We start from the raw sequence: 27093 nt of genomic DNA, 5'->3' as shown, positions 1-27093 counted from the left end.
CATTGCTTTGTCACCTTAAGTTCACCAAAATCATTCAACCATTGCCGCTTATAAGGAGTAGTGTGCTTGATGCATGTAAGTTCCAACTTCTCCACTAAATATGAACTCACCACATTAGCACCACTTGCATTATCAAAAATCATAGAGCAAAGTCTACCATTTATCCCACACCTTGTATGAAAAATATTTTCCCTCCTTAAATCAGCTACATTGACATTCATATCCTCTAATCGTGTGGTCATCATACGGGACACTTTAGCTAAGTTGGTGTCGTTTTGAGTTCCAGCTTCAATTTCCTTACCTGTTTGAGACATCTCAAGAAAATATCAAAGCAACAAGTATCTCTTAATTTGGCTCTTTTTCTCTCTCTATTGATCTTGTCCTCTCTTGCCTTTTTCCACTCAAATTACTACCTTTGGTTGGATCCTTTAGGATTTATATATAAACCCTATTAGTAACAACCTTTTAGAAGTAAGATTTAGAAAGAAAAATAATTTACCAACTCCCAGACGAATTGGGATTGATGAAACAAGAAAAAAGACCAATTTATGTAAAAAGAAAACTTCAAATTTCCCCTCTTATTGGTTTTCCTTCTTAACGTTGGAAACCAAGAAACACAATAAATTTTTTTAATTTTGGTTTTTTTCTTCTTCTTGCTATGTAGCTTACCTTTAAGCAACTACAATTAAAATAAAAAAAGAAATTTTCATTTTTTTTTATTTTTATTTTTTACGAAACTCCCAAGATTATCAAGAACGGAACCTTGATAGCACCGCTCTGATACCACTTGATAAGAATCGGGTTATTTGAACAAAACAAGATTATAATGCGGAAGCGAAAATACGAAGATTAAAGACAAGAAAGTAAAGATAGGAAAAATTTAAGAATAAAAGCCCCAAATTTCAAGATTAAGTGATAAGAACCCTAATTGGTTTTAGTATTCAAAATTAGCGGATTAAGACTAATTAAAATACTAATAGAGTCAATTCAAAAACTTACATCAAAAGGTGATCTCGACCCCTATTTCGAAGAAATTAGAGACAATAATTAGTATAAGACTAATTACCTTCTTTAATTTACGAATAAGAACCAAAGATATCAAGTACGAATTAATCTTACCTCTTAAAAGAATCGTTCTTATAAGGTTGCAAGATAAATTCAAAGTAGCCACACACAAAGGTGTAAAGAAGAGCAACTCTCAATAATAATAATATTTATCTAATGAAAATAACAAAATCCACCCTATTTATAGGGAAACCTATCCCAAATAGAATGGAATTCGAATTCTACTTTTATGGAAATAGTAAATAATAAAACCTAACTAGGATTAAACTAGGAAGCTTTAAACTAGGAAAGCATGTAAAATAATACCAAAATTCTTCCTAAAATTAACTAACGAGAAAATAAGGGAATAATGGGATAATGTTTGGCATCTAAATACATGCCATATACGCATGTTTGGGCGTGAGAATTTCAGCCCTTTGGGCATGATTCTCACGTGTAAAGTAGTCCATCTTGCTCTTTATGGGCTCCATGTGAGCCCCTCTTTTTGGGCGTCATGTGGGGCGAATCTTTTCCTTCTTGGACTTAGACTTGGAAATACGTGTAGCACTTAGTCCATTCTTCGTCATAATTCTTGGGCTCTTTTTCCACGAAAAACATCTTTTTGATTTTCCGTTGAAGCCTGTCACCTTTAATGAACGTATGCCACCGTGGATGCTATCACATACTCGCATGCAAATATTGTGATTGTGCATTTCACAAGCATAAGACTATTTATCATGTGTATATGTCATATGTATATTGAGTATATATCATATGTATTACAAGAAATACAAAAGACATACAGTCGCATACAATTTATATGTACTGTGTATTTCAAATGCATACGACTGTACATCATGTGTATGTCATATATATGTGCTGTGTAATGTCACGTGTAACACAGGTTCCAAGAAATATACATTTAATGCAACTGTAGCATCTATGATCATTTCAAGTGTGATTGTTGTTATTTTTAAATAGTTTGAGCTGCGATTTTCACAATTGGAGAAAACAAATGTTGCGATTTTTCGTAATTGCACAAGAAATTTGATGCAGCTTTTGTAATTGGAGAAGAAATCCGCTGGGATTTTCACATTTGGAGAAGAAATTTATTGCGATTTGGTCCTTCATGGTGCTTGATTTTGAGTAGGTTATTAATATTTTGTTTCCATAAATTAAACACATAAAAGTACGTAATTTTGGTCCAGCGGCTTTCTATTATTGAAGGATGACCTTATTTTATTGAATTTAAGTTTTATACACTAACAGTGTAAAATGTTTTTATACTATTAGGTTACCTTCACCTATTGTAGCACATAATTTATTTTAGTTTTAAGATTGTAAATTCTAGATTGTTGTGGAGGAATAGTGTACAAATTTCTATACCCTAATAGCGTATAAAAATTTATACTATATATATTTGCTAGGCACATTACACTAACAAACATAATTTTTCACCATCAGGTGATTCAAAAGATACCAACGGGTGATTAATCTATATTATACTAAAGAGGAAACAACCCATATATAAAAGCATGGAGACCCTTAAAAATGTTGATTGAACTTATCTTTCATTAAAAGACTCTACAATATACAAAATTGTCATTAACTATTTTCTTCAAATTATTATTTAATTATATTTATACTGCTTCACCTATTATGTTTTTTTTGGAAAAGTAAAAAACTCACCGTTATGCTTGAAGTCTTTTTTAACTTGGGCAAATATTTTTTGGAAATCCAAATTAAAAACAAGCATTAAATTTTCATCGCTATTTTGGAAAGCTTCACTATTTTCTTTGTTCTATAGAACACTGTATAAACAAAGTTTTGCTTTGAACCAACTTAGACTTATAGTTTGAAAAGCGCTAATTTAAATAGGCGTACACTTCAAAACTAAAACGCCTGACATCCGTTCGAATTAGCTAGAGGATCAGATTCTTTCTATTTTTAACTTGAATTCCATAATAATCATTCTAGTACTATATTATTATAGTTTGTTTGTCAAAAGTGTTTTTTTTCTTTTTTCGGAATTTAAAAAATTATTTGCTGATGAAAGAATTACAAGTTTCTATTTTTAGGAGCTATGTCAATTCATCTAAGATGTTTGCACCACGATAGTCAGATATTTTATTGTATTTAGGGTACCTCGTGGTAGGATAAGTTGGTAGCAATCTGTCATGTTTAATTTCTATTGTTGCATCTCCACACATCAATTTTTCAGTAGTGAAAATAACATTTGTAATAGGTGATCTATTAGGTAATTAGTAAAACTTTCAGTAGTAATTTAGTGATTTCTCTAATATTTTGTAATAGTTATTTTATTATTTTTCTAATATTTAGAAATAGTCCTATAATTCTTTTCCTAATATTTAAGACTTTGATTTTTCAATTCCTTTCCATTCTAGAATTCTTGCACTTTGCTAAAGTCATGTTCTAGCAAGTTTATACATCATAAAATGCACTTACAAAAGATAATGAAACAATTACTAATAGTCAACCTTGCTCTTAGTTACAAAACGTAAAATGCACTTTTTCGCTCACCGTCTCTTTTTCCCTACCGAAGTACCAAAGGCTTTCGAGGCTTACTGTCAGTAAACCATGGTTTACCGTTGGGTGCCTTGCGAGGAATTACAAAAAGTTGAGATTATCTTCTTCACCTATATTTTCACTCAAAACAAGAATTAGAAAATTATTCTTGAATTATGACATACGGTATGATTTTGCTACACAATTAGACCACAGAAAACATTTAGATGATTTCTTTATAAAAATATATCATAAAGTATTTCGTTTGATGTTACAAATAGATAATTAACTAGATGATGGCGAGCCCGTGCAAGCACGGGCCCAATACGGATAATACGACAATTTAGTATCATTTGCGCAGATTTCCCTTCTTTTGGGGTGGTCTTTAATTTTTGCCTTTCGCCTAATATCTCGAGGTTCTGGGTTCGAACCCCAGCTTAGTATAAAAAGAAGGAATTTCGCAAGACATATGTTTGGATTCACAAGGCAGAATTTTGCCTTTAAGACTCTACCTTAAGGCAGAATTGCAGAGTTTTGCTCAAATTATCATATCTCCTCTCAAAATTCTTCCTTAAGGCAGAGTTTTGCCCAAATTATCATATCTCCTCTTCAATTTTTTATTAAAGGCTGATTTTTTATTGATTTTAATAGCCATGTTAAGGGCTTATTAAGTTCGCTTAATGATCGAGTTAATGGCTTATTAATCCTCTTAGACCCTTTCAAGATTTTCAGCCTATATAAAATTACCTTCTTGGTGAATTACATACACATCAAAACATGTTCTTCTTCTCTTTCTCTTAAATTATTTTTGGGCAATTGTTTTGAGCAAACTTTAAACTTCCAGCCACTTGTGTAAGTGTTTGGGTGTCTTTGTGGAACCTTGGGGAACGACCGGCTATAACGATTTGCATCGGGGTCGAGCCAAAATTGCTTTCAAGGCAGTGGCTTGCCACGACGCAACGATAATCCGATAAGTTTATTCTTTTCTTTTATTCATTCTACTGATTAATATTGTTAGTATTTCCGACATAGTTAAGAAATACATTTCAAGAAAAACTAAATAGAACGCAGTGTGTCAAACAAACAAATCAGCTTATCATTACTGATCAAAGCCACAAAGAAGCTTACCATCAGTTGGGCATTTGGTCTAGTGGTATGATTCTCGCTTTGGGTGCGAGAGGTCCCGAGTTCGATTCTCGGAATGCCCCTTTTGTGTTTTTGTCAGCACTTGTCTTATTTCTTTGCAGGATTTTGGGCACCTTGCTTGTAAAATTAATGATTTTCCTTACTGATTAATGTACACTTACCGATTTTATAAACTTCTAATGAGAAAGCAAAAATCCAACAATATTAATCATATTATATTGCCCCTTATTGGTCGTAAAGCAAGCGATGATGAGCCCACTTCTAATCTAACTGTTAGATACACCAAATGCAGAAAAATCATGGCCTCAAAATAGTTTGAAACCATTTGATGCAAAAAGTGATACGACAGTATTAAATGCTAACCTTTTTCTTTTGTAACAATAAGATCTATATAATTAGGATATATTATTCTCGGTCTTTTTTTAATACGAAACTAGTACTATTTAAGAAGCATCTTTTAAGTATTTCAACTGAAAAAAATATGACTTCGAATATATATTATGTTAGTGTAATTTCTAATACATAAATTTTATTACAAAGCTAAGGAGTTGATGTCCAGTTTTATATTACTAACAAATAAAAAAAATTAACTATTTTTATTTTCAAGGACAAGAGTTATTTTAAAGACAAAGTTAAAGTTGCATAAATAAAGTTATCATATGCAGCAATTTCGAAACCTATTTTTTTTTATACCTTTCCTCGGGAGCTCTAACCTTTTTTTTCGCTCCCTTATTGACTTGAAATATTTTTTTGTTCCCCAAAGAAAAAAAAAAAAAAGACAAAGAATGTTAATTGTAGAAATTAGGATAAAAGATAGGAAAAGGAAAAAGTTAATAAAAAGAAGTACTTTCTCTGTCTCAAATTATTTATCATGGTTACTAAAATGGGAAAAGGGTCAAAAATGCCCCTCTACTTTGGAAAAAGGGCTAAAAATATCCTCCAAACTTATTTTGGGTCAAAAATACCCCTCCCATCCTTAAAGTTTTCAAATATACTGTCTTGACGGAAATTATCCCCAAAATAACCCGAAATTATTTTGAAACCCGCTCCAAAGTCATTTAAACCCGACCCAACTAAATAATAACCCATAAAATCCCCTTATTCCCCAATACGTAGGTTTGAAGTTTGAGGGAATTGGGGGAATAAGGGATCTTATGGGTTATTATTTAGTTGGGTCGGGTTTAAATGATGGAACGGGTTTAAATAATGATTTCGGGTTATTTTGGGGGATAATTTCCATCAAGACAGGGGTATATTTGAAAACTTTAAGGATGAGAGGGGTATTTTTGACCCAAAATAAGTTCGGAGGATATTTTTAGCCATTTTTTCAAAGTAGAGGGGTATTTTTAACCCTTTTCCCTACTAAAATAGTTGTCTCAAATTTGTGCTTTAAGAGTTCAAGGTATAATTAGTTATTTTTTTCCCTCTTTATCCTTAGCAAAATATTGTCATCAGTGGAGATGATCCATAAATATAGTAAACATTTAATGAAGAGTGGTTATAACCTAGACATAAATAGGGGTAAAGTTAGTCCAATACCCATCCTAATTAATACTTCCTGTTCAAAAAGAGTGTCCACTTCATCTTTATTTTTTTGGTTAAAAAATAGTGTCCAGTTACCAAATCAAGAAAGAATTGGTTTTATTTTTCAAAATTTGTCCTATTAAGTGTAAATTGATCAAATTTCAAAATTTATTTAATTAGGAATAATTTATTTAAATTATCTATTTTTGCCCAGAAGTTAGCATTTGCTGAGTGAGTAATAAAAAGAAGTATTCCACTAAGAGGTTGTTTGATTCCTGGGGTTAAATAATTAGAATGTGAGATTATTTACTTGTTTGATTAATTTTTTTTATTCCAGACATTGGAGAAAGTGTGTAATAACATTAGAAAGTGGGGCAAAATATAAAAAAAGGCTGAAATTTCCCTCCAAATCAAAAAGGGATTTTCCTACTTTCCCTCCTTTTGACACTCATTAACCCTATACTCTCCCCAACCCTTTCTCATTCCATTCCATTCAATTCAGTTAGTATTTCTTTACATTTTTCGATTTGCGTTACAGAAACTATTCTTCTTCAAGTTATTGCCATAATTGTGCTTTAAAGGCATAATCTTTTTTCCTTTTCAGATCGAAAACCGTCAGGGTTTTCATTTAGGTTGGTCTTAATTTGTATTGTCAATTATAATATCATTATGATTATTGTTCTTTTTAATTTTTTCTTGGTGCCATTATTGTAGATGAATTAAAATGGTTGACAGTAGAAGAAAGAACACGAAAAAGGGTTGTTCGATTGTTGACGATACACAGCCAGTGGACACTCAAATTTCACCCAAGTCTTTACCAGGCAAGTTTTTTTTTTTTTTTTTGGGTTTCTAGGGAATGGGTATTATTTGTAAAATGGTAGGATAATATTTTCAATTTAAAGTTATTGTTCTTGCTAGTTGGTTGTTAAGGAAAAAGAAAAGTTTGAATCTTTACTGTTACCTTCTCAAAAAAAAAAAAAAAAAACAAGAAAAGTTTGAATTTTTTTATTAACGGAACGTTTTGATTTATAAGCTGTCTAAATTGTTGTTGCGCATTTGCCTTGATTGTTATGGTCAGCTTGAGTTAACTGCTAAAGAATAAAAGAGGACTTATGCTCAAGTTTGGATTTTTACTTACATCGACGAAAGGTTGGACTTTTACTTCATCTAAAAAAAGTGTTTGGACTTTTAATCAGATAGTGAGTGATATGGTGAACCGGTTTGATCGCAATGTTTGAGATGTTACTTCTTTTATTTGTGTTCTTTAAGTGTACTGTTAGCTCTGTGATACCATTTTTCAGAGAGGGAAGATTTCAAGCAAGACTAATGTATAAATTTTTTTTAAGGGAGAGGGGGTTAGGGAGTCTCAGAAGATTTAAAAAAAAAATGTAAAGTTAGTCGAATGTATGGGAGTATTTTTGTCAAAGATTTGAAACTCTAATTTGAAATTGGATATTTTCTCTCCCTAACAATACAGTTTGGTTTATATTTAAAGGTGGGGATCATGAGTTGTACCATGACCAAAAAATGGCTTCTGCTGATGACCACCTTTTCTTCGATGATGCATTTGAGACACAATTAGTAAATCTCTGTGGTGAAAACCAAATTTTGGATATTGGTGGTGAAACACAAGTGGTGGATTTCGGTGGTGAAACACAACTTGTGGATTTCGGTGGTGAAACACAGTTGGTGGATTATGGTGGTGAAACCCAACAGGTGGAATTAGGCGGTGAAACTCAAGTGGTTGATGATCATGATGGTATACAAAATAAACGTATCCAGACTTCTGAAAATTGTAATGTTGAAGTTGTCGTAGATAGTGATAATGAAGGAAGTGATGGAACTGAGGTCTTGTGTGATACTCAAGAGTTATCAGATGATGATTCAATGGAACACAGCTTCAGCTCAATTGATCAGGTGAAGTTTCCTAAAAGCAGCAACTCCAACACAAGTGATAAGAGTTCGATTGCACAATCAGATGTTCAGAGCAATGACAAGCATCGTTCAGGTGAATTGGTTTCACTAGCATGAGATAACTGATTTTCATTAAGTTCCAGTGCTATACATACTAGGCTAAAGTTATCATTTTAGCATATTTGTTTTTTCCTTTTTAAGTATGTAGGATCTGGATGGAACTATACCTGAGCAAAAGGTTTTCCTTTCTTTATCCATACCTTAAATTAAGCAATTAATCCAAATCTTCTTCTATGAGTGTAAAGTTGGACAAGACATTTTGCGTCATCCAGTTTTTCAAATTCACAGTAAATAGGCTTCAGTTTGCTGGATCTGCATATTCTTTGCCAGCGCATCAACTATCGTGCATTTTGATATCACTGTTAGTATGAGATTGCTGACTTTGGTTTTGAATTCTATGCGACTACAGTCGGTCATTTCTGCTTTATCCAGGAAAAGTTTTGCTATAGAATGAAAGACTTGGTCTTCGCTTTCTCTGCTTTATGTTGTAGAATCAAGATTTCTCTTCTCTTATTCGCTACATGGAAGTATTTAATATACTCTTCATTGTTGGTAATTTTAGGTGGTTGTTTCTGTTCTCAACTTTTAAGTCCTAGCCATATTCTTTATCAGACAGAATGTCTCTGAAGATTCGATAACAAAGTTGGTTCATAAATTTGGAGCTCTAATATTCATATATTTTTTCAGGATCTCTGCAACGAGGGTTTACTTCAATCCGTGCTGCATCTATCAGGGCTTCTGGTTTGGCTGCTTATGACATGAGCCGTAAAGGGACAAAAGGAAGTACATGGTCTATTAAGAGTGACAATCCTCTGGAGCAGGAAGGTGCAGGCCAAAATGGGAAATCTGTGGTTGGACCTCAATCTGAAGTCGGGAAGGAGCTTAACCTGAATGCTTGTGAGGAGCACTATGTACAAATGAAGGAAGTAGGTAGCGGAAACGGGTGCAAGGTTGGTAGTTCAGCTGCGAGGAAACTTTTTGGAGATGAGATACTTGTTGAGATTAAAGGGTCAGAAGATGGTAAGAATGATTTTCAGAAGACAGTGGACTTGCCTCAGTTGGCCTCTGAAGATGTATTGGCAGGTTTAAGTTATCTAGATTCTCAAGAACCTGGAGAGGAATCTCAGGCTAATGCACTAGAAGCTGTTGATGAGTTTCTTAAGCTCAATCCTTTTGATTTTGATCAACATATTGACTTTGGGAAGTCCTCCATTGGAAAATCAAAATTTGTCTCTGCTGCAAACGGGACAAAACTTTTGGCTCGGAAAGCAGCTGGAATAGCTGATGCAGAAGGTGGGATTTTTGATTGGGATGACAATCGTGAAGATGAAGGAGGTGGAGAGTTTTTCCAGAAGAAAAAGGAACTTCTTGTTGGCAGGAGACCTGCTACTGAACCTCGGAAGCGTGGTTTACTTGAACCCTTAAGACAGGGAGATAAAAGTTGTGAAGAAAAAGGAAAGCACCCGTTGAACGGCAAAAAGTTTAAGGGTTCCCCCCGTTCTGATTCAAGGTTAATGTCAAGTAAAGGGAGAGTGAGAAGTGAGCTATCGAAGTCCAGATCTAGGAAGAACTTTGTTGAGGAGCTTGATGAACAATTCAATGTGGGGGATGGTGATGGAATGGTTGATGATGGTAATGGAGACAATGTTCCGGACATGCTAAATGTTGGATTAGATACTCAAATGGCTGCTGAAGCTATGGAAACATTATGCTTTGAAGTTCCTGTGCTGGAAAATGATTGTAGTTATGAGAAGAAAGGTGATAAGACATTGAGGGATAGTTGCTGCAAAGGTCGAGTCGATGATGAGAGTCTGTCAAAGCAAAGGTCCTCCAAGAAAAAAGCACGATCTTCTGACACTCGACCTGCTACAAGACAGTCAGTGCGGAAGGATGCCAAATTAGTTGAAGAGCGCCGTAGCGAAAAATTGAAGCAACAGAAAAGTAGCAAGAAGCAAGGCAATGAAGAACACGGAGCTGGATTAAGAATGATCAAGCCAAATTTGACAAAACCCCATGCTTCAAGGGGAAAAGAAGAAGAGTTGGGACAAGAAGAAAGACCACCAAAAGCAAGCACGGGTTCTGTGTCTGTCAAGAATTGTCATTTGCAACAGCAACACGACTCATTTTCACCTGTAGCTCATCGAACTAGGCATAACCGGGCAGAAAGTCAACCAAAAAGCCGTCTGTCTGCTGCTGCCACTTTTAAAAGTGGTGGGACCGGTATTGATGCTTGTGGGATTTTGATGGATCAAGGCACGTTCGCTGCCAATCAAACCGCCAACCTCAGAAATATGAAATCATCATCGTGGGGCAACCTTTGTGCTGTTGACCATCCCAAAGGAATTAGAAGTCGTCGAAAGATGCCTACCATGGGGCAAGAGACCGCTACTCAATCATGTAGAAGGTCAAAAAGATTAAGTGGTGACCATACAAGTACTTCAATTGATGTCAGCACAAAAAAGAGAAAGTGTTCATCTGAATGTACTCCCTCTGGTATTGCATCCTCTGGAAGACGGTCTTGGAAAAAGCTATTGAATGAAGGCATGGATAAAGGACATCCAGAGGGTACCAACATTAATGATGCTTTTGCTGATGCAAATGCAAAAGCACTTCTAAATAAATTACTAGAAGATTCTAAGAGGAAAGCTGATGTAGAGACAAGACAATCTGTTGATGAAGCACGTGGAGCGGAATCTTCAGCAGGAGACCAGGTCAAAGTGCCAGCATCAGCATGCACCACTCCCACCAATTCGAGAATCGTGAAGAATTCTGTGTCACCTATTTGTATGGGTGATGAGTATCAAAAACAATCGTGCAGGAAGAATATGTCAAGGTCCTCCCTTTTGAGAGAAATGATTTCCTTACATACTACTGGAACACATGTTGACTCCACCTTAAAAGATTCCAGGAAGAGGCGAGAAATGACTGCTGTTCGAGTCTTGTTCAGTCAGCACCTGGATGCGGATATAATCAAACAGCAAAAAAAGGTAATTTCCATATGATCATGCCTTGTTTGTGCTAAAATTTAATGTTTTAAACTGGAATCACCATGTCATCTCTTCCTCCAGATCTTAGCTCGGTTGGGGGCCTCAAGTTCGTCATCTATGTCAGATGCCACTCATTTTGTGGCTGATGAATTTGTTCGTACTAGAAATATGCTAGAAGCTATTGCTGCAGGGAAACCTGTGGTGACACATCTATGGCTTGAGAGTTGTGGACAAGCGAGCTGTCTTATTGATGAGAAAAATCATATCCTGAGAGATGCAAGAAAAGAAAAAGAGTTTGGCTTCAGCATGCCAATTTCATTAGCACGAGCATGCCAACATCCCCTTTTACAGGTAAAGATGCAGCCTTTGGTGGCTATTAGATGCACAGCTTTAATGCTCCTTTTCTCATAGTATTTATTTTCAGGGATATAAAGTTTTTATCACTCCAAATACAAAGCCTGGTAAAGAAATATTGGCAAGTTTGGTGAAGGCAGTTCATGGTCTGGTGTGTACCTCTACTCTTTACCAGTCATTTATTTCACTCTGTGATTCAACCATTCTACACAAGACATTCTATATACTCTTATCCACCAACCTGAATAATCTTTGAGGCTGGAATTTGGTAGCGGACTAAGTTCCTCTTTGAAAGAAAAATTTGTTCAGTCTATGTTCTCATACATTTGTACCTTTGTGAATAGCAGGGGCGGAGCCAGCGTATGTCCAGGGGGTTCCCTCGGCGAAAAATTACAGTGTATTTTCAAAGTTAAAATTATTTTATTATGTATATATAATAGATGTTGAACCCCCTGACTTCTTCGTATATTTACCTTTTAGAATTTTTGAACCCCCTGGATGAAAATTCTGGCTCCGCCATTGGTGAATAGGTGACATAAAACTAATCTTTATTAGAATGGTCTGGAGGATATGATGGAGTATAGACTAGTAATCTGCTGTAAATGCTACATGATTAGTTATGATATATCAAAACCAGCTGTCTTTTGTTTCTAGTTTCCTTTTGGTGTTTCCGTGAGCCCCGTTTTGTATAGACGATAGGGTATCTTCTGTAGGAGAATATACGGGGTTTGTTTCCCTAATTGTTAATAAAAATAATTACCTTATAAAAAAACGATATATCTGTTTGTAGTGACTGTTTTGGCTTCCAGCACTAGTTTGTGCTGTTGATTCTTCAATATACTGGTGCATGTTATCTTCTCAAAATAAAAAGAAAATGATATATCAGAACCAGCTTTAAAAATATGTTGAATATCATATATAAGTGAGGGTGTGCTCAAGATGATGTCCATGGTAATATAGGTGATAAATGTCGACGAGTCGAAGATCATTAGTTGGACTTTTTTGAATATTAAAGTCATTAGTTTGACTTACAGTAGCGAAGCAAATATCTGTGACCAATTTTGTTGAAAGTTTATTTGATAGGGAAAACAAATGGTTTGGATTATAATCCAAACTAAAGTTTGATGGATTTGAATTCTTGAAACTCAATACTGTATGGTTATTTGTAAAAGTACACCAAATACCTTGGACATCATCTTATAAATTGAAGTTAGTGTTACTAGCACGTCTTGTGTTTCTTGTTATCACATCGTCCATTAAGAATTTCGTAATCGATCTGTATTTTTGCGGGCAGACCTCTCTCCATAGTTGTATTTATTGCTTGATGGTTTTTTCCTGCTTTTTAATACCTGTTCGAAATATTTTTCAGGCAGTTGAGCGACTTTGTAGATCTACTATGAAAGAGGAAGTTATTCCTGACAATCTTCTAGTTTTATCTTGTGAAGAAGACTATGAAGTTTGCACCCCCTTTCTTGAGAAAGGTGAATTTCTTTTTTCCTATTCCTTGTATAGTACTAATTAATAAAAAGTTAAGTAGTATTAAATTCGAAGAATCATGCAGTCCCTTGTTACATTTACAGGAGCGACAGTGTATAGTTCGGAACTCCTGCTGAATGGGATAGTCACTCAGAGACTAGAGTTTGACAGGTGGTTTCTTAATTTTATCTGCGTCGACTTTTAAAGATACTAATGACAAGTCCTTATGTTTTGGGGTGTGAACTTGTGGATGGTTCATACATTAGCATAAGATCAAAATTAGGTTCCTAAATTCTAATCTGATTTTTGTTGTTAAGTGGTAACAGCCAAAATATTGCAACATGTGATCTCAATTTATGCCCAATTTTAGTTGCTGATATGAAGATTAATATCCTTCTCTAACCAACCATATTTTTATTGCAGGTATCGTCTCTTCACAGATCATGTTAAGAGAACTCGTTCAACAGTATGGGTGAAGAAAAATAACAATCAATACCTTGCTGTTGCAACATGCAAATGAGGTTTAGTTGCCACTTGAGAGTGTAACATACCTATTTGTTTTAAGGGGCATGTGTATTATATGTGTAGGTGTCTGTGAATATAGTTTTTTTTTCTTTTTCTTGGAATGTATAGCAATCAAGTCTTCTCTAGGATTCTTTCCCCGGTTCTGTTGGATCTTGAACTGTCTTCAGAATCAGACTAATAATGAAACAACCAAAAAGAGAATTCTAGTCAGTTGGCGACGATTTCTCATCTACTTGGGCTCAAATGCCATTGGATAACTAGTTTGTTGCTTAGATCATATTCAGTTTGCTCCAACAATGACCAGCTTTACAAGCTATACAAATCACATAGGGTGTCAAATGGGCGGGTTGGACTAATAAAAAATAAACTAAAATGAATTGGATCAATAAGTGAAAAGGTTCCTGCTTTGTATAGAATTTGTTTGGGTCAAAATGGTTAGGTCGATATGAGCTAAATAATCAGTCATGGCTTAGTCCGTGTAACTCAACAATTTTTCATTTGTTTGCTTTTACAGATTATTTAATAATCTGACCAATGAATATTCCAAGTCGGGCATCATGAAATCTCAAAAAGTGTGATTCTTCTTTCTTTTTAAAAAAGCCAGAAAACTACATGGCTTACAGTAACTGGTATATAAGATAGATCTAAAATGTAATAAAAGCACAAAACCAGTACTTCAGAATTTGGCAATGCGAATGGCCATGTCCCAGCCATCATTGTCAGAAAAATGACCATGTCCCAGCCTTACATTGAGCTGCTATTCTCTACCAGTAGACATAGAAGACTACCGATAGCTACTGTAACTATGTTGGTATACACATTTCTTGAGGTATCAACCACCTCATTACACAAGATCACTGGGAAAAGAAGCAAGATAAAATAATACAAGGAAAATACATCTTTAAGGGGGGAAAACGCATATTCAATATCTCCTATACAACTTGATCATTTCTCTGTCATGCTCATGTCATACAGGGTTAGAATCTTGGGAAATTTGGACTCGCCAAGAATAGTATCGGATGTACATTGCGTTGAGACTCATAGAAGCACCAAAACCCAAAACTGATGCTATCATTATTGAATAGACTGCCTGCAATTGAAGCTGCCAAAAAAGATTTCCGGGCATTACTCCTCGATTCATATCTGCCAAAAAACTGTTCTGTGTGCACATTTTCTTAGACCTATTGGTGTCTGCATTGGTTTTGGTTTCTACATCTTTCCAAACAATTTCAGTACTTGTAACATCTCAATGGTTAAGAGTTTTTTCTCTAGAAATTTTAGATGGTTAAAGAAGACACAGGATCTTCAATGGACAGACTAGAATATTTCCAAGAGTTATCAAATATCAACTGCATAATAGAGAGTGCATCTTACCATAGAGTAGAAAACATGTAGAGTAATGGCCACAAGAGCAAACTCTAAAGCGGCATAGGTCCATACGTACTCCCTAATAGCTGCATTTCAAATGAAAACACTATCACACAAGTCGGCTAGTATTTACTAAAAAAAATTATGGGCTCAGACATACCTAGGATGACAGCAAAAATAGATGCCAAAAGACCGATTGTAAAAGCAAATGGTGCAGCAATCACAAGCGCCTGAGTTTTCATGTCACGAACCTTCAAGAAACACGATACTTTACCATTATCCAAAAAAAATTCAAGAGACAGATTTAAAATATGAAATGTTTTTCCACATAAAAAAAAATAAAAAGATTACATTACAGGTATGTGATGTCATCAGATTCCACCTTTCTACTTTAGAAATGGAAAATAATGTAAAAGCTGATGGATGCGCATTCAACAACAGTAGTGCTGACAGCGCGCGCGCGCACACAAATGTTTTTAATTGGAGGGAATGGATAAGTAATCAATTCTTCCAATTACGTGATATACGTTTTTGACTATTACTCAAAAAAAGTTTTTGGTCTTGTTTTGTTTCCTAAGCAAGGTGATTTTTTAGGCAAATAAAAGAAATGCCATTTAGTTGCAGTTTTTGACTTACTCATATGGAATGTTTCTGCTGTAGTCTTTCATTTTCGAGCTATTCGAAAATCCGAGCTCAATTATTTCTCAGCACAGAGGTCCTAGCATCTTAGCTCTTGAATCGTAACAACACAGCACAGTGTAATAACAAAATGCAGGTAGAGACCAGGGCTGCCTTATGTTTTAAAGGGGCGTTCGATAGAAATACAAGTTTGCATCATTCATCCTTTCTAACCAAGTGAAGTGGGGAGCTTATTGTAAAATAAAAAAAAATAAAAAAGATTCTTAAATGGGGGCCATGCTCTATATAGCGGAGCCACATAGCCGTCTGTGCTTCACAATCATCTCCTTTTTCTTGAATATGGTAAACCTTACTCCAATAGGAGCTGACCAGTGGCTTTACCCACTTTTCTCCCGTGGTGACTTGAAACCCCAACCTCACGGTTGGAGCTTGGGGATACCCTTAGTGCTAGGCTATCTCTCACTTATTCAATCATCTCCATTTTTGAGAATGTGTGTGTGCATATTATGCAATCATCTAAGATGGGCCTTGACTGCCTCTCCTCTTACTCAGACTTCTAACAAATTTTCGAGCTCTGAATTCAAAAGTTTTTTAATCAGTTTCCCCCCTACAGGTTATATATAGGAAGTCTGTATCTTCTGCCCCTCAGTTGCCCAGCAGAACTAAGGGGGAGCAGGTTCCCTTCCCCTCCCACCCCAAAAAATAAAAACGAAAAGGTAAAGGAAAATGAACATTATTGCCTTCTACACAAGTAACCACTAAATTGTACCATTGTTCCGCCCCTTTCATCCTTAAGTAAGTTTCTCCTCCTACTTTCACACTTATCGAACAAACCTTAGTTTCAGTTCTGGGGCCGCTTTATGGTCTTCATGGTTTTTCGGATTTATGTTGTTAGGAAACGATACGGTGGTTCAGATGAGAACCTTGATCAATGTAATTGGTGACACTTAGTACAACAACACTATCAAAAGATCCTATTAAAATACTCCTATCCAAGTATTGGATAAACAAGCAGTTGAAAAACAGAAATAGGGGTATCCAAGGGTCAGATAAGTAAATATCTTTGATATCCATTCACAGGCTATTTCACGTTTCTATGTAGACTATGTTCCAACACCTTTTTTTTCTCTCAGGGATGAAATCACAAGCCAATGCTATTACTAAAATTCTATCCAAAAGCTAAAAAAAAAACTCACCAATAACTGCTCAAGGAAGAAGAAATAGCATATTGTGCTGATCAAAACAAGCACCACAAAGTCCTGCCAAGCACTGCAATGGCAGAAATTTCAAATTTGATTAGGCCCAAAAACAAACGCAGTAACTGAGAAATTAGTTCAGCAAAGATTGTACGGGATGCTGCTCCATCATCCAGTATCTAGAGCTTCTTTTCAGTATTCACAACTGAGGATTCACTTTACTTTGTAATATCAAATGAAGACAGTTCTTGAAGCACCAACTCTAAAGATCAAAGGGAAGCTAGAGATAGAACTTCTTCAAATCTCACTAGGTGAATGTGTACAATCAATGCAAACACTAAGGAAAATTTAGAGTATGTCATTAAACAACTCTGTGAAACAAATAGTATTTCCATGTGATGTTCACCTTATTCTTTGAGAATTGTTGTGCTCCAGTCTGTTCTCTTGTTGACTAGTACTGGAAACCCGCAGCAAAGTGACAGGTAAATTAGAAACTTCCTGTCGACAAACATCACAAATTTTGTTCCCTTTCATGCTAAACCACTTGATTGCACATTCCTCGTGAACAAGTCTTAGGTCACCTTTGCAGCTGCACTCCATCTGGAAAGTATTGCCTTCATCACATGCCTCCAGACAGATCCTACAAACTGCTTCCTCTTCAGGGATTTCCCGATCCTCATTCTCAGGAGCAGGAGTAATTTCTTTTGTTCATTTTAATCAATTTTTTAGGGTAGGAGCAGAGGAAAAGTCAAATATTAATCATAACACTTTCAACAGCTTCTGATTACAATTTTTTGAATACAATAAGAGATAGAAGTCAGTAAAAATGTTGGAACGCCTTTCAGTTGAGTCAGGAGAAGAATGAAAATTCAGGTGTGTGGGACTCATTAATCAGCTTACACACGAAATCATCTTATAAACCAGAAAACAAGAGTTGGATTAAAGTGTAGCATGTCCGCAAAGAAATAGTTACTTTACATTATTAATTCTTAACTGCCAGAAAGGCTGTATCAGGAGATTAATTATCTGCTTGGAAGGCTTTACTAAACATTTGTGAGTTGTGACCAATCCAGTAGAATATGGATAAGTTTGATATCATACAACTACATAATCAGTTTGACTTGATCAAACATGGTAAACTCTTTTGATGACTCAGGCACACAGCTTTAACTGATTTGACTTACCATCTCCAGTATCTGGAACATGCTCTTCATGGGTAGCAAAGGACATTGATCTAACAATGACAAAATTTCTTCCAGGCACAGAAAGGGACCTCGAAATACTAGCTTTAGATGCCCCAATCAGCGATGACTGCAAGCAGAATTACACATTATGGAAATGTGTTAGTTGTACATAGAAAGTAGAGAAGCCATTAGATGTAAAAGCTTTTAGGAAACCTCTTATATGTTAACAAACTCATAACTGGTAGCAGGTGCCAGTGAACAGAAGGATAGATGACAATGAGGTACCTAGACATTTACAATGACAAGATTTTCGTGGCCATTAGATAATTGAACATACAACAGAATGAGGCCGGCTTCCAATTTTTTCTGTGGCATAAATTCCTGTCTTATTGTGTATGAAAAAGTATGACTAACACAGGTATTGACAGATTAACTTGACTGGCATGTTGTACATAAAAAATTGGATTATCTGTTGAAGTTTGTCAGACCAGCTATTAATCAAAAAAAATTATTACATCATAATTCAAGTTAGTTGTGTGAAGAGGAGATTGAATAGTGAAATCAAATGCAAGAACATTGAGGATACAGTCTAAATTGTTGCATTGTATAATTAGGACAGTATAAATTGGTCCTTCTTGTTCCAATTTATTTGACACTCTTTCTTTTTTAGTCTATTTAAAAAGAACGAAAGATTCGTATATTAAAAAAAAAATTAACTTTAAGCTTCTCATTATACCCTTAATGGCTGATTTTATAGCCACAAAAATGTCATGGTTTTTTAAGACCATAAGTTCGAAAAGTCTCTCCTTCTTAAACTCCGTGCACAGACAAACAAGTTCACATAAGAGTATTATTTCTGTGGCTACACATATCCAACCTTCTGACTCGTTTGATGAAGTTGAACTTTTCAGAAACTATTGAAAGTGCATAATTAATGGAACAAAAGGAACTCACATGTAACCTTTGTTGTTCACCGTGTGTCCTAGCAGAAATAGGCGTGGAAACTGATGGAGATAAATTTGAAGCAGGGGTCACAGGTAGAGAAGTACATTTTTGCCAATTGGAGGAGGATAAGAGGTTTGCTGAAAGAGGGCTTCCTGGAACTACCTTACGATCTGAACTGAGGAGAGAGCTTCTCTCACCATCAGATGAAGCAGCTTTCTTCTTAAAGCTTAAAGCCCGAAGAAAACCTCCTGGTGAACGGGGTGAATACTTTCTGCCAATTCCAAAGCCTTCATGTCTTGGAGGTATTTGAAGGGAAAGATCTGCTCGTTTCATGCTTGGACCCAAACCGGAAACCATATTGGAGGATTCCCTTTTCTGATAATCAGCCTGCATGTACCCAAAAGATACGAATATCTTGTTACGCGTGGTAATATTACCCCAGATCTTCTAACTTCATGTAATTGCACACTTGTTTATCTTTCTACCATTTGAGTAACATTCCTTATGGTAACCTTCAGAAAGACAGGTGGAGACAAAAAATACCTAACGTATTTATCTACATGATTAGAGGCTTCAGTTGGTTAAATGTAAAGCATTTTTATTTTCCTGCATAATCTTTTTAAAATCATTTTCTGATGCTTGGTGATAGTTGTGAGTGGTTGGAGCAAGTTATATGAAGCACTGTAAAAGAGACCAACATCCTACCTTCCTCATGGTATGTATAACATTATCCTTTGGCAAATATTGTCAAAAAGTTTTAAAAAAGATAACACCTGAAAATAGAAAAACATTTTAAAGTGACGTTCAACTCTTCATGGTACCAAAAATTTATGGCTTCTGTGATGTCACAGACAGAAAAGTTTTCTGGAACACCCAAAGGCTCTTAGATCTATCGTGGACCATTAGAAAAGAACTATCCTTCACCTAAATATCATATAACGGCAAAAAACCAAATGAATACAAAATAACCTTACATTTGTACTTGAAAGAGGAATTAAGCATGGACACTCGCATCATTTATCTTCCTAACATAAAAAACTCCTTTTAAAGGTCTTACATTCTACAATCTCTCTTCTTCTTGATGTCACTAAGATTTCTCCTTTTTTCTTTTCTTTTTTGATAACAGTGATGTCACCAAAGATTTCTCTATCAAAAATTATACATCAAATGTTGTCAGGTTACTTAAAATCACTAAAAACACAAAAGATGCATTGACTACCCCGATTCCGATAAAGAAGAACTCTTAACATTTTTCAGAATTAAATTGTCATCCTAAATTTTTTAAAAATTGGACATATTTCATACACTAGAACTCTAGAAGGCAGCTAAATAAAATGAGGAAAGCACCACCTCACAAAACTGAGTACTCAATTTTCTGAAGCTTTAGACAAGCAACCTAAAATTCAGCATAATAATAAATACTCGTACCATTGTGAAAAAGAATGGTATACTATGGGATACGAACAATCAACATTGGGACATCAATCTCTTAATTTATTTATTTTAATAAAAAATTTACATATTTGGGAACTACATAAGTGCTAGAAATCACAACTTTTTATAGTTAAAAGTAGACAAATTTTAATAAAAATGATAGTCAAAGAGATCAGAGTTTTGCTTCCTATATACTGAGTGCAAAACAATTTGGGACACAGGGAGTACAGATATAAAGCACACAAAGTCTTTTATGCTCAAAAACTGATTAAAGAAAAAAGCTTTTACACTAAATGGTAAGATGATATGAATCCAGTTATCTCTAAAACAACCACAGAAAAATGAACAGAAAAAGGAAAAAAAAAAAAAAAGAATCTTTATATTGAGCAGTAAAATTTTAGAAGTAGAGTAACCTGTGATGATGTCCTAGGAGAAGAAGGAGGAACATTATCTGAAAATGGTATGGGTGCTGCTTCTGTTCCTCTAGCTTCCTCCATTCTTTATAATTACCTTAAAAGCACAAAAACAATAGTAACAAGAAATCATATAGTAGTATAAATAGCCAAGTAAAAAAATTCAAGAAAACTGAGAATACATGATGACATATATAATATTGGCTAACTTACTTCACATACAGGATTAAAGATTTCTTGTATGGAGATTTAGGAAGACCCCCAAATGAAACTGAGGAGACTTGTATTGAGACTCTGGTCGGGGAGTTATTGTTTGTTGTGGAATAAAACACAAGCAAAGTTACATAATTGTTCTGCCTGGCCCACTACTGTATTCTGCCTTCTTTACTTGTCAAACTTTTCTTTTATATTCCATGTACCATATATCAATAAATTTTTATGTCATCAGAATCCGATCTGTCTTAGATTATCTTCTTTACAATTGACTGAACACATCTGTCCATAATTTGCAAGTAAATTTATTTGGACTTTCAAATTATGATCAGTTCCGGTTGATCATTTGAGCGCGTGATAAAGTATTTCTATTAAATATTTTTGGCTCAACTTTTGAAAAAACTTTTATATATATTCTGAAGCACCTATTACGTAAATAAGTTAACTGCATAAAATATATTACATAATTTAGCTATACACCTAAGCGTCAGTTGGTATAAAGCTTACGGTTTATTGAGACTAATTCATATAATTAATAAAAAGTAATATATTTTAAGTGATTAACTTATTTATAAAATGGTGTTTGAGAACACGCGTAGAAACCTTTCAAAAATTTGAGCCAGATGTTTCGAATATGAATATTGTATTAGGTATTTAATTGCTCAATTGAAATAAGTTATAATTTGAGTATCGAAATAAAATTTATTCGCAAATTTAAGTTGTTGTTGACGTATTCCCACCTAGGGATGTTCATGGTTTGGTTAAAAACCGATCCAAACCGAAAATCGAACCAAACCGATTAAATAAACCGACATGTTTTTGGATTTGGTTTGGTTTGATTTTAACTTTTTTAAAACCAATAATATTTGATTTGGTATTGGTTTTATTAAAATAAAACCAAAGAAAAAATCGAACCCGACCGAGAAATTGTATACATAATTTTTATATGATATATATATCATGAAATTCACGAAGTTTAATCACATATTTTCTTCCATATGGATTAGCCAATATTTCTTGTGTCACAGTAAGATATTAGCGTTTGAGTATTCTAACTTACAATGAATATATCATAAGACGCTTTATAATTAAATGTATTTGACTTGTTCTGAGCATATTTTAACAAAATGATGTTACATTTATCTAATCAAAATTTTGTCACTTTATTTGTTTGTTTAATGTGAAAAAAAATAGTAGAAAAAGAAGGAAAGAGTATATATTTATGTATGGTTAAAAATTGAATAACCGACCCAAACCGACAATAACTAAACCGGTAAATGTATATTATATTTGGTTTGGTTTGATTTTAATATTTAGAAAATCGACTAAGTTGGTTTAATTTTTGACCAAAAATCGATCCAAGCTGAGCCGTAAACACCCCTAATTTCACCAATAGAACTTAACCAACTGCAATATATTAGATTGTCTTTTTTTCTGAAGTGTCCTGTCCCTAGCTTTGTTTCCTATTTAATTATTATGCTTACTAAAAATAATTATTCTCAAATAATTTTTTTAAAATAAAACAGAAGAGAATTAATTTTTTTTAAAAATATCCTTAGTATTATTTGATCCAGAATTAGAAGATATGTATAGAATAAACTGTATTAAGAATAGATTAATGTGGTCAAAAATTAAGGAATTACAATAAGGATAAAATTGTCAACTTACTACTCTTATTAATATTTACTTAAAGAGCGTGTAAAAGTTTATTATGACAAAAAAATGGGAATAGGAGTAATGGATGATGTACAAAGTATCAAATTTAAAGACTGTTTTTTTTTTTTTTTTTAATACTTCCCCAGAGATCTCCTTTCAAATTTGATTTCATAACATTTGTTTCCCTTGTGATTTTAAATATTATATTTATCTTTCTTATTGTGACTTTTTTATAACATTTGTTTATTTTAATTATTTTTTGATAGCTAACATTTTATTACCGGTGTAAAATATGTACAACTCTTCACTCGAGCTCCAAGGGAACTCAACCAAATCATTCCAACAAGTCCCACAAACACAATATCAAACTTATATAAAGTCTTAAAACATGAAATGAAAACAAATACTTAATCAAGGATCATGTTGTTAAATAAAGTTATATTTTAGTTTGATATGTTGGAAGTCATCTCCCTCAAATGCAAAAAATGACTTTTAGCTTCATATTACTTATCAAACTCAAACTTAGAGAATACATTATTATTATTATTAACCTTTATTACACAAAAGCTTTACTAAAAAGTTCTCTCTAATTTGCTAATATTGCTACTGATGTTTAATATTTTTATTCACCAACTAAACATTAGACTTATTTTTTGGTAAAATCAAATATTTTTTAGAAATGAGGTTGGTCATATCAAACGCATTCTAAATGGCTATGAGCTTGGTCGAATAATTGGACAATAAATTTCACCCGGTGTCCTCCTTAAAGCTGATGTTCATTTTTTTTCCTTCAGAGTTGTGCTACTCCTTCCTCTTTTTCCATATTTTTCATATGTGCTAAAAAAACATGAAAATGCCATTGTTCTATCTGGTTGAGCATGATTAGAGACTTTGCCAGCACACAGCTAAGGGTCAACATGCCTGCCTGGCATGTCTACAGGGGTAAATCAATCATTTTAGTCACTTGATTTTGCTACTTCATCTCACCGTAAAACAGAGATCGCATATCGTTGTTGTAAACGCATGAGGACTCAACGCGTGGACTCTGTTTTGACATCGCGAGAAATTGCGGCCTTTGACACTGTTTTTTTTTTTTTTTTTTTTCCCATCCAGTATCTGGTACCCGCATTGGGGTCAGATTAATCAGGATTCGTGCCGGGTAGTCCCACTTTGGGAGGTAAAGCACTCCCTAATAATGGTAACTTCATACCCAAGGGGGCTTGAACTCGAGACCTTGATTAAGGATGTAGTAGTACCAGCCACTACACCACAACCATTGTTAGTCACTGCTATTATTTCTTCCTTCTACTGCATCTAAATCTTCCTCAAACCTTTGGCGTCCCCTTTTTTCTCTCTACTGTGTAAATACAGGTGAATTGTCGTTTTCCTGTTTTTCCCTATTACTGTACTTCTCTCTAACTCCTTATTGTTCTTTCCTTCTTATCCTCTGCTTATATTTCCATTTCGGGTTTGAGTTGAATCTAATCGTTGAGATTTGTATCAAGAAGTTGAATTTTAAATTTGGAGTCACTTGAAGTTAATTTTGATCAATTTTGCAGCAAAAATGTATTGTGAGCTTTTATAATAGCTGTTGATACCCGATTTTGTCCCGCCCCTTTTTCGAAATTTGTATTTGTGAATAATTATGTATGCTTTACTGCGATTATTTGCTTTCTATTAATATGGTCGTTTTTCCACTGTCCAACTATAGCCATCACCTATTACCGTTATTATTATTGTTATTATTATTATCATTATCATTGTTGTTTATTATTTTATTATTAACATTATATTATTTTTTATTATTATTATTATTATTATTATTATTATTATTATTATTAGCATTGCTATTATTTTTCCGTCATACGGCAAGCACCTAATATTATAATCGCAATAGTCGCTTTTAACGTTTTTACCGTCTTACGTAAAACGCATCGCATTTATTTTATACAATTAGACGATAGCATCTACTTTCAAACCTTATAAATATCATCGCGCAACTATTATGATATCGTATAATTTTCACTGCCATATAACTACTAGTAATTATACTTTGCATTGCATAATTTATACACTTAAGCACTTGTTGGTATATAATTTATTAAGGGATGCTTAAATCAAATATTGAAGCCCAGGAAATTGAAGAAAGCAGCCCACAAATCCTTTTCTTCCAAACCTATTTTCTATGCAGCCAACGTCTCTCCTTTATTCCAATTAATTCTTTTGAGCTTCTAATAATTATGAATAACTAAATATCTTATTTTCGCCCTTACTTTATTACTATTGCTACTACTATACAATTATCGTTAGGAACTGTTACTTTATTAATACCTTGTGTACTGCTATTTGTTCATTCACATATTAATAATAAGATATAACCTGTATAATATTCTCACATCATTGTTACTTTACCTACATTTTTAATTACACATTATTAATTCTAATGGCTAAATTATTATTAGTATCACATACATATATATATGGTAAAATTTCTCAAATGACTACCTTATTGTAGCTTCCTACCATTTGTAGCTACCCTTTTTAATATTACCATTCGTAGCTAAAAATCAGCTGATTTGTGTATGTTTTCGCATGTATTTGTTGCCAAGAAATACATGAGCATTGCGGTAAAAAAAAGGAACAGCTCCCTTTATTTTAGAAATTTTAACGGTGGTGGTATTAAATGAGTAATTAAGATATTTTTTACCTTCTTTTCCGCAAAATCTCCTGTAATATTCCCTTTCCTTACACGTTTCTTTTCTTTCATGCATTCTTTAACATTCAAACGTAAAAATTCAAATTTCAAATTAAATCTCCAACACCTCTGAAAATACATTGACAAAACAAACACGATCAATCAACAGCCAATGTATTTGAAGTTTTCAATATTGATTTTGTTTTTTATTTACCCATATATTTGATAGCATAACTAATGTATTTGACGTTTCCAATCAAACTCCATGTATTTTATATTAAATATCATGTATTTGTGTGAGTAACAATTTACAAAGACCCATGTATTTAGTGGTAATGTATTTGAAGTTTTCAATATTGATTTCGTTTTTTATTTACCCATGTATTTGATAGCATAACTAATGTATTTGAAGTTTCCAATCAAACCCCATGTATTTTAAATTAAAGTCTCATGTATTTGTGTGAGTAACAATTAAAATCACCCATGTATTTGATGGGATTAATTTGAACAAAATACATAAATATATAGAAACTTACCATGTATTTGCGTCACCCGTGTATTTAAAACTAGATGAACTGATGGAATTAATTTGAACAAAATACACAAATATATAGAAAACTTACAAAAATACACCACCAACCACAACAATTGGTAGTTATATCATAGAACATATACAAATACATATATTTTTCGTCTTCTCAAAACCCTAAAAAACTTTCTCTCTCCCTTCTCTCGTGTGCGCCGCCATAACCACCACCGTGGCTTTGAAGCAAAAACAATCACTTCCACCAAGTTGATTTTGTGGAAGAATAATAACACAAATAGCGAAAATTTCATGAAACAAAGGAGATGGGATAGAACATTAGAAGCATCTTTAAGGCTTCTTTTTCCTTTGTTTTGAAAAAAAAAAAAAAAAAGAATACGACGAATCTTCTTGATTGGTGAGAATGGAAGTGAAATTTTTGCAGAAGGGTGAAGAGAGGAAGAAGATGATCATAAAAGGTAAGAAGTTATGAAAAAGGAGAGAGAATTGTAATGTATATTAAGTGATTAATATTCATACTATTAAAAGGGGATATGGGATGGGGGTGCTAATTTTTAGGTGTATTTGTGAAATGATAATTTAAAAATTACTGTGTAGCTATAATAGTTAAATTAGAAAAGTATGTAGTTATTATTAGTAATTAAAATAAAAGGTAGTTATTATCACTAATTATGTATTAGAAGTAGTTATAACACGTAAAAATTCCTATATATATGTTCCCTATTTAGCACTTTGTTAATTCGGCCCAAAAGAATTGAGGCCCAATCTGTGTAAAACCGGTCCAATAAGGCCTATACGTTCAGCCTTTCAATTCCCCCTAAAAGAAAATCCCTAATCGTCTTCTTCCTCTTTCCAATTCCATGAAGAAACCTTTCTCTTCATCAATCTTCAGTGGTTTGTCACGCCATTTCGGGCAAATCTTGTACTTTTTTCGTATCCCCCATCTCAGGGACTGATACGTCTCTTTCCTTCCCTTTCTTTTTGAAGCAAAGCTTCAGCCCCCATCCCTTTTTCGCGAAAATCTGACCATGTCCGTCCAAAACACACGTCCTAAATTTGACTAGCTGCTTCTTCACGTGATACTTGACCCGAAAAATCAGAAGCTTACTTCTTTCTACCTCTTTTCCTTCGTTTTTTCATGGTTTCAGGTTTACTTCACCATTTTGGTGAAAATAACTGTCAGCACATACTACACTCGTGATTCTGCCGACTACAATTTTGAATTTCAAAATAATGGGACACAAACCCTA

General features: G+C 34.0%; 2 protein-coding genes and 1 non-coding gene across 6 annotated transcripts; 2 read left to right on the top strand and 1 right to left on the bottom strand.

Annotated features, from left to right (window-relative positions):
• Positions 1-4706: 4706 nt before the first annotated feature.
• Positions 4707-4778, top strand: TRNAP-UGG (transfer RNA proline (anticodon UGG)). The gene has a single exon. It is a non-coding gene; the product is annotated as a tRNA-Pro (tRNA).
• Positions 4779-7466: 2688 nt separating this feature from the next.
• LOC132034302 (uncharacterized) lies at positions 7467-13784 on the top strand. Of its 2 annotated transcripts, XR_009409019.1 has the most exons (8): positions 7467-8248; positions 8902-11201; positions 11283-11552; positions 11626-11706; positions 12925-13036; positions 13136-13202; positions 13455-13604; positions 13636-13784. XR_009409019.1 is itself a non-coding variant. In XM_059424603.1 (7 exons), exons 1-7 carry the CDS (start codon positions 7768-7770, stop codon positions 13549-13551), a joined length of 3408 nt encoding a protein of 1135 aa, XP_059280586.1. In that variant the 5' UTR covers positions 7468-7767; the 3' UTR covers positions 13552-13784. The 2 variants fall into 2 exon arrangements, 1 of the variants encoding a protein (XP_059280586.1); XM_059424603.1 differs by having other exon boundaries at positions 7468-8248; positions 13455-13784.
• A 424-nt stretch (positions 13785-14208) lies between these two features.
• LOC132034303 (uncharacterized) lies at positions 14209-21099 on the bottom strand. 3 transcript variants are annotated; one of them, XM_059424604.1, is made up of 9 exons: positions 20949-21099; positions 20736-20832; positions 18898-19275; positions 17944-18070; positions 17166-17460; positions 16760-16832; positions 15085-15175; positions 14931-15010; positions 14209-14658 (listed from the first exon to the last, which is right to left on the bottom strand). In XM_059424604.1, the coding sequence occupies exons 2-9, from the start codon at positions 20817-20819 to the stop codon at positions 14524-14526; spliced, it is 1263 nt and encodes a 420-aa protein (XP_059280587.1). In that variant the 5' UTR covers positions 20820-20832; positions 20949-21099; the 3' UTR covers positions 14209-14523. The 3 variants fall into 3 exon arrangements, with proteins under 3 accessions (XP_059280587.1, XP_059280590.1, XP_059280588.1); XM_059424607.1 differs by having other exon boundaries at positions 17166-17406; XM_059424605.1 differs by having other exon boundaries at positions 20958-21092.
• Between the last annotated feature and the right edge of the window lie 5994 nt (positions 21100-27093).

The sequence above is a fragment of the Lycium ferocissimum genome, chromosome 10 (assembly GCF_029784015.1).
Source record: "Lycium ferocissimum isolate CSIRO_LF1 chromosome 10, AGI_CSIRO_Lferr_CH_V1, whole genome shotgun sequence".
Lineage (NCBI taxonomy): Eukaryota > Viridiplantae > Streptophyta > Magnoliopsida > Solanales > Solanaceae > Lycium > Lycium ferocissimum.
This window is presented reverse-complemented; position numbering and strand designations above follow the sequence as displayed.

Excerpts from the sequence above, each read along its gene's own strand:
- LOC132034302 (XM_059424603.1), top strand. The coding sequence starts at position 7,768 with ATGGCTTCTGCTGATGACCACCTTTTCTTCGATGATGCATTTGAGACA. Across the intron at positions 8,249-8,901 it reads CAATGACAAGCATCGTTCAG|GATCTCTGCAACGAGGGTTT; the intron begins GTGAATTGGTTT and ends ATATTTTTTCAG. Across the intron at positions 11,707-12,924 it reads TGAAGGCAGTTCATGGTCTG|GCAGTTGAGCGACTTTGTAG; the intron begins GTGTGTACCTCT and ends AATATTTTTCAG.
- LOC132034303 (XM_059424604.1), bottom strand. The coding sequence starts at position 20,819 with ATGGAGGAAGCTAGAGGAACAGAAGCAGCACCCATACCATTTTCAGAT. Across the intron at positions 15,176-16,759 it reads TCTTCCTTGAGCAGTTATTG|GTTCGTGACATGAAAACTCA; the intron begins GTGAGTTTTTTT and ends TGTTTCTTGAAG. Across the intron at positions 14,659-14,930 it reads TACATGTTTTCTACTCTATG|CTTCAATTGCAGGCAGTCTA; the intron begins GTAAGATGCACT and ends CTTTTTTGGCAG.